Below are 14,553 nucleotides of genomic sequence, written 5' to 3' on the forward strand. Positions count from 1 at the left end.
GATGGCCTACCAGATAAAGCTTATATTATAGGAAGGAATCATAATCAAGTAGTATTTAGTTGTTTTTGTATACTATATTTGTGTTTGTGGTTGGAAGGTAGCTAAGGTTTATGAATGTGGTCTTTGACTTTATATTGAACTGACACACCATATGGTGTCTTGGTGTTCTTTTTTACACTATTCTCAATCATATTGTATTTTACTCCTTTCGTTTCAAAATAATTATCATTTTTAAAGTTACTGGTGATGATATATTTAATGAAATCTAAAGATAATTGTATTAGTAGTAGAGAATTATAGAAAAACTTGCTGATCGCGGATTAGTTCATTCTGCGTCGCGAGCGGCCTCAACTCAAAGGCGCAGATTGATCTCTCTGACTGCATTCATTTATTTATATTCAACTTGACACGTGGAAAAGCTTCGAGGCATATCAAAATCAATATAAGCAAAAGAAATATGGTCAGGAAGAAATTATAAAAAAAAAATTACGTCAAATAAATTAGTATTTGAATAAAATATAACTAATAAATTGTAGTAATTCTCATTTCTATATCATAGAGTAATCAGCATTAAGCACGCTTTGTCTTGATGTAGACAATCCACTTGGTTTTTTTCGAGACGCATAATAAGTCTTTTTATAAAAAGGTACCACCATTTTTCAATGTACTTTCTTAAAATAATCATTTATTTGTTCCTGTATAAATAATTATATTTATTGAGGATGCGATTATTTCATTTAAAAACTTAAACTATTAGAAAAAATATATTTTTATTAGTTGATTGTATTCTCAACACACCCCTTCACGTGCGATTTTAATTCTTTTTCATTGATCAAGCACGTGAAAATTCTTTTTAATATAAGCAGCGATAAAATTCAATCTCACAACCCTTTATCTACTCTGATATCATGTTAAAGTGTGCAATCATTTCACGTAAAATGTTAAGTTATTAAAAAAAATACAATTTTATTAGTTAATGATATTTCTCAACAAGCTTTCTACCTATAAAATGAAACTTGGCAGGATTTCATGGGAGATTGCTTCTTCACCATTGTGATTTTCAAACAATTGAAAATATTTTCTTAGAATAGAAGGTCTATACATAATATACGTAGGATTAAATGGAATAAAATCTGCTTATATTCTATCGAAAGCACTTCACTTATAGTAAGGTCGTTCACGAGAAAGCTGAAACCTACGGCTGACAATCTTCTGACATACCTAGTTCAATGCTAGCAAAGAAAACAAATAAATACAACACCTTGACCTAATTTTCATGAAAATAATTACATCAACTTGAGATGTACATAAAATCCAACACCATAAAATATTTCACAAATTGGCATAATTTATCACCATTCTATCAACACCAACTTAATTTTTTCCATTATTCAAACAGTTTATCAAAAAATGAAAAAAAAAAAGACTTTGAGTTCTAGTTCTCACATAACTATTCACTTTTGAGTGGCTTTGCACCACCATTTTCTTGAACAGAGTTTACTGGAGTAGAGGAACCATTCTTCTTTGAACTGCCAGTGAATGTCCTTCCCATAAATTTTCCAGCTTTGCTTAGGCCACTGCCAACAGCTCCAAAGCCACTTCCAACAATGCCTACACCGGCACCTAGTCCCGTTCCAACGAGGCCCACGCCTGCTCCAATGCCACTTCCCACCATACCGACACCTGAACCAACCGCATCCATTGTGCTGCCGATGACCCCTTCTGCTTTCAGCTTCTTCCTTTCTTCTAGGATCGCTTTCTCTGCCTCCAGAGCAGCTAACTGCTCTTCCTTGTTGAACTCATGATACAACACCTGCACCACAATGAATAAGCTTTACAAGCAAACACGCCATCGATAATAAGTTTAAGAAAATTTCATACACAATTAAAGAATGTTAAAGCATAGCATAGTCGGTTCCAAACCTCGAAATGATTAAGGTTGCAGTAAATTGAAAACTAATCGAACTATGACGCATTCATTGCAGTAAAATACTGATATAACGGATTGCATATAATCTGCCCCAACTAATTTAGGGTTCAGGTTTGGTTGATTGATTGATAGTGGCATAGCAACAATAAAACCTCAACAAACGAATCTGAAACACTGATGTACCTTTATTGTGATAGTGCCCCGATCCTTCTTATCTTTGACTTTGAGCATATCAAGTTTTGGAAGTAATCTTAATTCAATTTCTTTAGCAGCATCAGCTACAAGCTCATTCAGAGGCAACTTTGCGACACCCATTCGCTGGTCTTGCCCAATATTGTCTTTATCAAAGACCTGCTCAAAATGACGTGAAGCTCAACTATCACACATATCCACTTAAAACAGCAGGAAGTACAGCACCCGTAGATATTCAAGACAGAGCAGAGCACAGGAATGTTGAAATCAAACCTCAATGAATAGGGATTGCGTCTCCTTGTCTTCTGCAATTAATTCAAACGTCTGATCCCAAACAGGATTTAGGTTGTTGTCAATGGTTTTTGTCTTAACCTTGAAAAGGGGGCGTATGTGTACAACAGCATATGGATCGGATTTTCCTATCATTTCGTGGTTCTTCAAGCCATTAGCCTTGACAATAGTTACTGTGAGCTTCCCTTGTGGCTTAAGTTCCAAATCACTGCATGGAGGGAAATACTGGTTACAAATGATGAAAAATAAGCATGAAGAGAAGATAAAGAGCTACTACTATATCTGCAGACTGTCACCTCGTGTCCATATTCCCCATCCAACAACAAATTTGCTGAAGCGCTTGCGACACAGATTAAAAATAACAGCAGTAGGCCAAAATGAAGAAGCAAATAAATACTACATTGCAACACGTGAGACAGCTTGATGAGGAGTACCCAAGTAAATAGCAAGTATTTATAAGTCCGAAATAGGTACACACTGACATAATCGTCTACAATCATAAGCCACTGCAAGACCTTTTACCTAAAACAGTCTCAAAATTTAAGATATGCATGTTTTACTGGATCACAAACCACAGTACTTTGGTGTTCAATTACCAAAAGCCACTTGATCTTTGTTTCCTCACATGTATCTGAATTCTGAACAACTGAAACACCTAAATTCACATTGAGACAGGGAAGGAACAGCAGTATGAATTGATTTCAAGCAGGTCATTCCTTTAGTAGATGCAGAATCTTGTTTTCTGTTTTTTTCCGCAAGTTTATAAGTAGCAAACTGAAGCAACCCAAAATCTACTTTCGCCATTAGCACATTACAAGGATTAAGAAGATAAGGAACTGATAAGTGAAGTGCTTGGTCACTAGAATATTCGTAGAAATGAAGGTACCTAGTATCCACAGGTGCAATTGGAACAACAATTCTGTGCGGCCATTCTAGCATGTCTGTCACTATTGTATTTACAGTGTCCTTCCAATGAGAAAAAACAGCATTGTCATTCAAAAATGGAAACACTAGAAATAAGAAAGAGTACTGTTAGAGAAGATGTTGACACTCACATCAATCATATCTGAAAGTCCAGGAAGAGCTGTTAAACTTCCACCGACCGCCTTCAAGACATAGTCAATTCTAGGTTTTGGCTGATTGAACAAAAACGGAATCATTCATTCTAACATCTATCAGGACATAAGCATCTTCAGATCAATAATGTAATTTAGGGCAGAATAGTCATCGTCAAATAATAATAGACAAAAGAAAACCATTCTATGATCAGATATGATGGGAGTAACATAAATAATTTAAAAGTAAACCAAGATAAGTCAGCGCCCAGATGATTTATCATGCATGACTATACTTAAATGCTCCTGATACCGCTGAAGATTTTGCAAGTTCATCTGACCCTGGAAGCAAGACATTCTCTTATCACAATCCATTTCTAAACTTTAGACCCCAAGTATTTAGCATCCAGTTCAATACTCCCTTTGTCTCAATTTATGTGGCACTTACCATTTTTCGAGAGTCAAATGTTTTGAAATGAAATTTATACTACTCCCTCTGGCCCTAATTACTAGTCCACTTTTCCTTTTTTACTTGTCCCTAATTACTTGTCAATTTTGACAAATCAAAAAAGGACAATTTCTTTTACCTATTATACCCTCAATTAATTACTATGAAAAAGATTAAACCTTTTGAAAAGCTTAAATTTTTAATTCACCCACTTCACAATTTATAGGGGTAAAATGGTATAGTCACTATATCAATTATTGTTTTTTTAATAGATGTCAATTTAAAAATGAACAAGTAATTAGGAACAAAAGGAGTATATTTGTAAAGTACGTAAAAAGTACTATAAGTCATAATAATTGGCAATTAAAATAATTAAAACATATATAACAAATTTACGGTCAAAGATTGATTTGTTTGAATCTCAAAACCCGAAAAGTACCACACAAATTGGGACGGGGGAGTACTTAGAAATGGAGGCCAACTCATGAGAGCATATTTGCAAAAATATTACCTTATATTTCAATTGAAATATAAATAATCAATTTCTAAAGAAAAATAATGCTTTTAAGAGTTCACTTGAGAACTAAATTTTAAAGGAGATTATGCGCAAAAGGTAAAGAGTACTATATTTATCTAAAGCTGAAGAACCAGTAACGTTAGCCCTATAATATTTTTACCAAATAGTTTGAATTGAGCACCTCTGGGCATGGAAAGTTAAAAGGACCGTGAGAAAATGGAAGTCATTCTAAGGAGTTGGGTGCTTCAGTAGCACGAAATAGATAGGTGATAGAAGACATTTTTTTTCTTCAGAAAATGATTTCCTCATTTCCAGTATTCAGTCACACTGGGGATGTTGTGTGTGTTAATTTTTTGCATCTCCTATTGAATGTTTACTTCTCTCCTAGTGAATGAAAACATGTTCCATGACAAATATCACAACTCTTAATCCATATGATTTGTCTCAATCAACAAATACACATTGTTCCATACATATGAATATTGTGAAATGGAAGCTTTTAATGAGGAGAAGATTTTTGGAGAGGGGTGATTGTGGATAAATATAGTGAAATGGAAGGGGCTGGAGAATAAAGTTGATGGCTATGCCTTTCGGTGTGGTGTATGGAGGAGCACAATGAAGGGGTGGAATGTTTTTAATGATAGAATTGCTTTCAAAGTTGGGGATGAGAGTAGAGTTAGTTTTGGGGGGCAAAAGTGGTGCAAAGTTTCGTGCTTAAGGATGACTTCCCGGTTTTGTACGGGAATCTTGCCAAAGGGAAGTATCTATTCAGCAAGTTAGAGGGATACAAGGGAATGAGACTTTTTGGGATTTGAGGTTTAGGAGGAACTTCCAGGATTGGGAGATGTCCGAGCTTCAAAGATTGCTGGGTTTACTTCAAAAGTTATCTGAACCAGACCCGATGTTTTGAGTTGGGAGTTGGGGAATAACAATTTGTTATCAGTTAAAAGATTACTCCTTCTATGAGAAACTTCTGGTAAGGAAAAAGGATAGTTTTTCACATGGTTCGCCATGGATTCCTAAGGTGCAGAGAAAGGTTTGCTTCTTCGCGTGGTAAGCTACTAGAAGGGTAATTTTTACGGTGAAGAATCTTAGGATACGAAATATTGTTTGCCTTAGTTGATATTTCCTTTGTAAGGAGGCGGGTGAAAACATGGACCATATTTTGATACATTGCAAATTAGCCACAAGATTATGGGAGGATATCTTTAGATGGTTTGTGTTTCCTGGGTCATGCCAGGATCCGCCCGCCTAGAGTAAACAAGAGGCAAGGAAGCTAAAATATTGGAGAAAGGCCAAAAACAAAAAGGAGAAATGAAACAAAAGAATATAGGAAAGCAAATTGACATATAGAACTTAGCCATACTACAGAAAGTAACGCTACAATAACAGCCGGGATGCAAGGGAATTCCTCGGTTAGTTAGAAGATAACACGAATAAAAGAGGCAAAAGTAGCTAAATATTGGAGAAAGCCACAACATAAAGGAGAAATGAAATAAAAGAATAAAGGAAAGCAAATTGACATATAGAACTCAGCTATACCTCAGAAAGTAATGCTACAACAACAGCCGAGATGCAAGGGATTTCCTCAGTTAGTTGGAAGATGACACGAATAACAGTGAAAACTTGAAGATTTTTCAACTGCAACCAATTTGGCAATGGTCAAAGCAACTCTCTTTCTATATAACCAGGCAGTCAACATTGAATTGTCCTAGTAAAATAGACAGGTGAAAGTATTTAGCACACACCTGAATGGGTATCGAAGCAACCATTGCAGCTTCAACACCTAAGACAATATTGGGATCACCACCCCATCGGAGGTCTATATCCATAGTGATTTGACCTTTTTTAAGGCTCTGAACACGAATACCTGCATTGATTAAGTAACAAACATGCTAAACCGCTGTGTGACACCATGGACACTCTCTTAAAGAATATCAGACATATAACTACCACGACAATCTTGCTAGGAAGGTAACAATCACCATGACAAGATAAGCTCTTGGCAGATTCTTTGTTGCCATCAATTGCAACATGAAGTAAGTAGTACCAGGAAGATTTTCTAAGCCATATGATATAGAGGTTTAGGAGTTATAAGAAGAAAGGGAACTTGGTCCCACTTCTTTTCACTTCAGTTTTCAATATAGGCAGAGCAGCATACCCTAAAAACAGATCAAACTTTGCGAAGACGTTAACCCAATAGCACCAATATTAGGAAAAATGCAACTAACTAGATCTCCAGTGGATTGTTTTATCCTTTCAGGCATTCAGAGTATTTCTTTTGATAAATAGGCATTTACAGTACAAGAAATAACTATTCCACTGACTTTTCAGACAACGAACGGAACACGAGTGCATACTGCATTTTTTACTTTTTAAACGACCACAAAACTGACACCAGCAAGAAAGCACAAATGACAATGGTGACTATCATGTGAAACCTCAATCCTATGTGGCTTAATTCAACAAAAACCTTTTGGCATGAATATTGAATCATTGATGAACTACAGAAGATTCAAAACCATAACTTGATTCAAGTTGATAGATATGAAGATTCAGATGAACCTCAAGAGTAGAAAATTAGCACAATGAGGAGAACCAGTAGCAGCGTGGAAACTCCTACTAAGCATACTGCCTTTTCTTTCCAAAGGCAGCTCTATTAAAAGAAAGCTGGATAGCATGAGTTCAAATTCAGTACTCTTTTGGCTGACCAACAGTTATACAACTTAAAATAATTGACTTGATTGGAATGAATTATAATTTACTTTAACATGGACGATATTTAGCTGTTGCTACCTTCTATTTTGGGTGCCACAGTTCCCAATGATAACTTGCTGAACTTCAATGAAGTAATTCCAGGAGGTCGATAATCTTCTAAAAGAGGTTCAACAGATTCTTTTATAATAGCCTCTCCTGCCTGCATAGGGACATATTCAAGAGATCGGGTCTTGGCTAAGACAATACAGAAGTTGGAAAAGAAACATGATTCACACGCAACAAATGAGATCAGAGATATTTTTCCTTTTGATATGCAAGTGTAACCATAGAAAAAGTATGACCATTATCGTACTATTCTCTGTGTGAATATATAAAACAGTATAAACTAAATTCCATTGCACAGAGCAGTGGGTTAAAGAGCTATATAGAAAGCAAAAGTCCTGCCGTATCAAATTTCGCAGGGCGGGTGGGGGGGGGGGGGAAACCATCAGTCTCCATTGTGATCTAAATCTATCTTCCTAATGAATTTTAACTTCAAGGCAGAATCATTTCTCAGAAAGAAGCTTCCAAGCATTGGAGAATCTTCAAAGGCATTTATATGGCTTGGTAACAAGTCCATGTACATGCAAGAAACATTAACTCGTTAAGAATTAGACAGTACCAGTATAAAATGTGTCTACAGCTTTGCTATTATATGAATACGTTCAATTGTTAATTTACAAAGTAGAATACTAAAATTACAGTGCTTAAAAGGACAAAAGATTTGAAGATTGCTTAAGGAAACATTTGGTCATTACATTGAAAATCAATGACTGAGGCTCATCAAACAATTCCTATGCAAATTTTATACAACATTTCCTAATTTAGGCTTCACTACTCAGAAGAATAACACTCCCTTTGTCTGCCTCAAAGAGAATGTCACCATTATTTTTAGTTCCAACATTCCATTTACCCTAAATGACATCCCTTTATAAGAATGGTGTGGCATGTTTAAGACAAGATGATTCAAAAGGTAATTTTGGTATGTTATACACCTCTTTAGTTTAAGATCACAAGATTCAAACAACTTTTTATGTTCTTAAATTTCCGTGCCTCGTCAAAATAAGACATAAAGCGAAATGAAGGGAGAAAAAGATCTGCTCAAAATGATTTCTTAATAAGCCTTCACAATCAAAATTCCTAAGCTAATCTTCGACTCCTCCCTTACTCTTTTTCCGTCTTAAATATAAAATTTGAGCATTTGCAACTCTAAGTTGGCATTTGGCCATAGATGCCCAAATATTTTTGACAAATATTACTTGGGTGAAGATTTAGGTGAAATCTCATGTGTTTGTCATAGTATTTGGAAAATATATTTTACCTATTTAAAAAATATAATTTATACTCATAAATTTTAAAAACTATCAAAACTAAGAATACATTTGTATTACATAGCAAAATAGAAACATCGACGCAACAAGATTCATGACTTCCACAACAAGTTAGTTGGCTTGTCGTTGCAACAATAACAAGTAGTGTCCATGACACTGAAGCAATGTGGTATAGTTCAGAGTGAATACAACATGCATCATTAAGTAGACGAAGCCCATGACTTTGTTACCCTGAGCCGCAACAGTGCCATATCATCACTTTCATATTCCATCACTCCTTTGGTGTTCCGATAAAAAATTATGTAATACAGTGCAAGCAATACTATAGAGGGTGTTCTTATAAAAGATAAAATTTAAGTGTAGAATTTCAATTTTTAATAGCTCCCAAATAATGAGATTTAATCCAAATACTAGTTTTTTCTAGTATTTGGGAATTTGAGCTATTTGCCCAAAAAATTGCCAAAGAATAGCAAATTGTATGGACAAAACACTATTTGCTAATTTTTCCCAAATTTTAATTTGAGAAATCTATGGTCAAACGTTTCCTAAATTGGAGTCCAGATTTCGTATATTCTCTGATTGAGAAACTATTACAGGTAAACCACATAGGTATCTTTAATCATAATAGGTAGTTGGTCTTCACTTCATCACTTGTTCTTGGTCTCGAGAAGCAAGTCTCTTTCTTTAAACTGGGTTTTCTCTTTCCAGTTAAAATTAAATGCTAACATGCTTCGAATATTAAACTGGGAAGGAGCCTAGCCTTTGGGCTTAGTTCAGAGTTCTGCCTTCTATTTTTTTTCCTGATTATCTAATTTGATTCCTTAATCAGGAAAAAATGTTACTCTTTGAGCATTCCAAATATCATATTATAATTTATCTTTAATTGGTGGGGACAAATCTGTAAGTAGAAGCTCATGATACTACACTAAGATAAAATATTCTATGCATTAGTAATAACTCTAATTATAATAATTGACATTCAAAGGCAAGATCACCCCGCCCTATCTTTTTTTCTCACCAAATATTAAAAAAGTTCTCTCCCGTCTGATAACAATGTTATTCTTTTGTGTTGACGAGTGATGGAACTCTGTTTGTTTGACTACCAACTACCAAGTGTTGACGAGTAAATACATCTGACTAGTACTCTTCAAACATTACTCTCGTGTACTCGATGATTGAAGGGCCTATCAAACAGAGGTACACTGAGTTTCAGACCATGCACAGGCTCTCAAGGATTTCTCAGTAATAAAAAATATGTTCTTTTACTTTCAGTAGTATGCATAGATTCTTATGTTAAAATTTCCAAAAAACATTCAAATCGATTTAGATTCCTAAAACTTCTAATGTATTTTCCTAATCCATTGTTTTATTATCTTTAATTATATATAATATCGAAAATTTTAAAAAATCTAGGATCTAGGCCCCACATATCGTATCTTAACCTTTTAGAACATTGAATGATATTGATTAGAAAGAAAAAAGAAATTATGGTGTTTTGGTTTCTCATATAGGAGAAAATTATTTTGCCATAAAATTCTACTTTGGTGATACAACATTACCATTTCCATTTCTTGCACAATTAATACATACATAATTTATTTAGTTATTATTATTTTATATGGGTAGAAGAATATATTAACAGCAAAAACCGATAAGACCACCTAAAATGACAAAATTACTCTTAAAGTAAAGCACCCTTATTTTATAGAGTCAACATATTTTTCTTGGGTTTACTTTTCAGCTTTTCATAATAGGAATAAAACTCATGATCGAATTATAAAGTAAGAACTTATAATAATTTTGAGTTTAAATACAAATATTTCTACATTGGTACTGATTATGAGAGCTAATTCTTGGTTTTGGTGTAACACAATTTAAGTTTTGATATATTAAAAAGAAAACTAAATCACACAATTTAGTTACATTTGCCACAAAAAAAATGCCATGTTATTTACTCCAATATCCTTTATTGAGTAAGATTACTATCAGAGCATAATTTTTGAAGTGACTAACAAATGATGCTTAAATTAAGCAGTATTGACAAAACAATCTAGTTCAAATCCATGTTTTTAATTTCAGAACATATATACAAATTTCGTGATACAGAGATAATTATTCATGTATTATAATCTCTTGTGTAATTGGTTGTGAACCAAATATCCGCAAGATTTTAAACACACTCAGAAAGCAAATATTTATTGATTATAAACCCCCGAGGACTTTGGTCTAGTAGCAAAAGCCTAGCAAGTGATATATGGGTTAGGTGCACGTCGCGAGTTCGAACCCTGCCACCAAGAGAAATCTCATATTTAAGTAGAGAATGGTAGAGGGGACTGGTTCCATTTTCCACCACGTTTCAAACCGTACACCATCACCAACCCTCAGGGATTAATCAGTTACCAAAATAAAGAAGTTCGATCATACTAAGTTACACCAAAACTAGTTTACAAAGCAAAAAATTGCTCAGGATAGCTAAAGACGAGTAAAAAGCTTACTTCGGCAATGGATGGCCACAACTTGCTCAACTGTTTGTTCAACCATTTGACCTGCCATGACATATAAAATGAGACAAATTAACAATGACGTGATTACTGTATCATTTTATTTCTTTAAATTGCCTGAAGAAAAAGTTTGCGAAAACACCAGAAATGTATAACCACTAAGATTTACAACTGACATTGATAAGATATGGAGATTACTGTTTATCAACACACTTTTGATCCCTTTTCTTGTAAATAATCATAATTTTTCTGAATTATTAACCATTTTACCATTAAATTACCCATTTCTTTGTTAGATTGTATTGTTACTCCATATTTGAGGGTAATATACTTTAAAAAACAGTTTAAATATAACGCATCTCCTATATGTCATATACTCCACTTGTAGGATTAAATTGGGTATGTTGTTGTTGTAAGTAAAACTGATCTTCAGAGTCTTCAATCCTCGAGAAAAAAACATTAGTTGTAACTAGATCACTAAAGTTGCCTTTTAGCTTTAAGAAGAAGGAATTAAGTGAATCTTTGTTCCTATCAGAACGATAAGCTAACAAGGCCAGTTGAACAATATGCATCTCTTCAAAGACAGGAAGATTTTTCTGTTTGAAAAAAAGATTAAAATATATATATATATATATATATATATATATATATATATATATGAGGGCATTAATTCTTTGAGCTTTTCTTCCGAAGATGTTAAGAAGATTATTCACAATTCAGTGAACAATTCAGCTTGAGTAAATGAGCTAAGTGACACAAGTACAAGAGTCAATGCAATAAAAGGGAAAAATAATGAACTAAGGGCCTGTTTGGATTGACTTTTGACTTATGACTTATAAGCCAAAAGCCATAAGTTAGGATTTCTAACTTATGGTTTTTGGCTTATTTTGTTATTTTGGCTTTAAAATAAATGCTTATAAGCACTTTTTAACTTACCCAAACACTTCAAAACAACTTAAAACCACCTAAAATAAGTCAATCCAAATGGGCACCAAGTGTCATAAGAACAAGATTCAATGAAATAAAGGGCGAAACTGAAACAAGTAAAGCCATTCAACCTGTTCATAAACCGGGAATGATATCCATTCAGGAAAGTTATCGCCACAAACTTTCTTCAGATCATCCCTGCAGAGGCAGCCCATTACTTTTACATCTACTGCCTGTAAAAAGATGTAAAATATAATAAAGGCTAATGAACAACAGTCCTTCAGAAAGTACAAATGCATATCAGAAATTTGAATGTTGTTTGCAAGCATGATGATGCGGATGTAAATCTTGGCACTAGCAACAGCATTGCCCAGCTTTTATACTACTACTAGCAAGTACCACGGGGAGCAATATCAGCTTCCACCTCATCTGAGCAAAGTCGAGCATCAAGCAGCCAAATTCTACCGCTTAGGCAGCAACCATAAAACACCCTATCCACATCAATAGCAGAAACTAACAAACATTCCACTATTAATCATATAGCTATACATATTCTAGTAAATACTAACAAACGTATCATTGGTAGGAACTACAACTTAGTCGCCTAACAAATTCACAAAATTATCACCATTTTCAGTGTGCTTTCCGAAATTGCTCCTCTGGTAAAATCTAATAGTTGTAACTAATACTAACTACCTCACTCGTAAAAAAGCAATGAAGTACACGACAGGGCAAAGAGAAACAAACTGACAACAAAATCTTCATCTTGATAATATAATAATAATAATAATAAGTAAATTGTCAAAGAGAACCTCAAAGGAATATTTACCATAAGTCCATTATTTGTCAGATAATTTAGAGTTAGAAACCCTAAAAAAATTGACTTAAAAGACCAACTATTGAGTATTTGAATGAAATGGATCCAGACAGAGCAGAGTGCATACTGAGGATTCAAATAGCCAACCCAATAATCAATATAGTGTATTAAAATGTTAGGATTGACGGATAGTTGTAGTTATGACAAACTTGAAAAACATTAAAATCTGGAGAATGGCAAGAATACCTTAGCAATTCTCTTGTTGCTCCTGTACCTCGTCATATGCTTCCAAACTGCCATTAACCCGATCCCACAGATCATCCCCATCAGAATCCCAGAAATCAACCCCATTTCTACTTCAATTCACTTCAACCCAATTTCCCTAACAACATTGACACCTCAATTATCAGAAGAAAGAAAAAAAAATCCCCAAAACAGAAAAAAAAAGGAAAGATAAACTTAATAAGAGAACAAAGTTTTCAAGAATCAAAAAGTTATTCCAAAACAAGCAAACCCCACCTCAAGAAAATATGTGGGTATGCACCAAAACTGAAACTTTTTGCTTCTCCGACAAGAAAATGATCACTGTTTGTTTCAGTCAGAAGTGGGTCTCCACTAAAATGGTGTTGTTTGGCATCCCTTTCCTCCACAAAATCTTTCAGTTTAAAGAATGAAAAAGATTAGTATCAAACTTAATTCATTGTCTACTTTAATGAAAATGAAGATTTAACGTTTTAAGCACTACATTAACTACCTACTCTCTATTCCTCAGGGCAGTCTTTCCTCTTTCTTTGCTTTGTCTCTCTCTCTCTGCAATCAATTTTCAGATTTGTCTTAACTTCTGATTTCTCTTCTTCTTTTGTCCGTTTTACTTTCACCATCAATTTTACTTATTCACAAAATAAAATTACAGTTTTACCCTTTAAAAATATATTTATCTGTTACTAATGAAGATTTTAGTTTTAGAATTTTACAATATTTACATTTTAAAAAAAAATTAGAATAATTCTATCTTAATTTTTTAATATTTTAAGTGAATAGACCTTTTGGGTTTTGTAGGCATAGTCCTATATTTTGGGGTCACCAAATTGAATGCTTGATTCTTATCTAGAGTGATGTTCCTAAATGATTGAAAGATTCATTTGTCTTTTGAAACTTTAGTGCCTACTAGTGGTACATATGATACCCCTACCACTTTGAAGTTTTGGATAATTTATTTGAGCTAATAAAAGTATCAATTAATTAATTAAAAATTTAATAAAAAAGTTATTTTAAGAGAAAACACATACAGACACCATCAAAGTTGTTCCGTATTTGCATAAAGACACCTTAACTTTTAAAGTGTCCTGTTACCCCACAGAACTAATTAATTTCTTTGTAAATGGGCCATTTTGACCCATTTTCTCGTCTATGTAGTGGCGCGTGTTGCTCAAATCCCTGTTCAACCTGACCCGACCCGACCCGCCCCTATTCTTTAAAGAGAAGTCATCTTCTCCATTTCTTTTCTTCTCTATTTTGCTTGCACCTTTAAGAAATTTTCATTAATTTTTCTTCATTCGGATTTTTTTTTTATTCGGCTATGGAGTTAGGTGACAACAAAATTTTGAATGTAGGATTGGTATTAGTTGCAACACTTTTGGTAGCAAAACTCAGACCTAAATAACTCATATGCTAACTTAGAACAAAACCCATGGATAACACTTTCTTGCACATTGCAAGAAAAGTTAATGCAGATTCAATTGACAACAGTTCCTCCATTAACCATTTTCTTGTTCATCATGTTCCAT

The 14,553-nt window shown here is 34.0% G+C and overlaps 1 protein-coding gene across 4 annotated transcripts; it reads right to left on the reverse strand.

Annotated features, from left to right (window-relative positions):
- Positions 1-1,249: 1,249 nt before the first annotated feature.
- Positions 1,250-13,653, reverse strand: CLB1 (putaive calcium-dependent lipid-binding protein). 4 transcript variants are annotated; one of them, XM_010325482.4, is made up of 13 exons: positions 13,525-13,653; positions 13,286-13,421; positions 13,013-13,148; positions 12,081-12,182; positions 11,017-11,067; positions 7,230-7,350; positions 6,182-6,303; positions 5,976-6,074; positions 3,469-3,549; positions 3,300-3,379; positions 2,396-2,621; positions 2,114-2,281; positions 1,250-1,813 (listed from the first exon to the last, which is right to left on the reverse strand). In XM_010325482.4, exons 3-13 carry the CDS (start codon positions 13,115-13,117, stop codon positions 1,451-1,453), a joined length of 1,518 nt encoding a protein of 505 aa, XP_010323784.1. In that variant the 5' UTR covers positions 13,118-13,148; positions 13,286-13,421; positions 13,525-13,653; the 3' UTR covers positions 1,250-1,450. The 4 variants fall into 4 exon arrangements, with proteins under 4 accessions (XP_010323784.1, XP_025888683.1, NP_001355200.1 ...); XM_026032898.2 differs by having other exon boundaries at positions 13,512-13,627; NM_001368271.1 differs by having other exon boundaries at positions 1,263-1,813; positions 13,521-13,591.
- Between the last annotated feature and the right edge of the window lie 900 nt (positions 13,654-14,553).

Source organism: Solanum lycopersicum, chromosome 1 (assembly GCF_036512215.1).
Source record: "Solanum lycopersicum chromosome 1, SLM_r2.1".
In the NCBI taxonomy this organism is placed as follows: Eukaryota; Viridiplantae; Streptophyta; class Magnoliopsida; order Solanales; family Solanaceae; genus Solanum; species Solanum lycopersicum.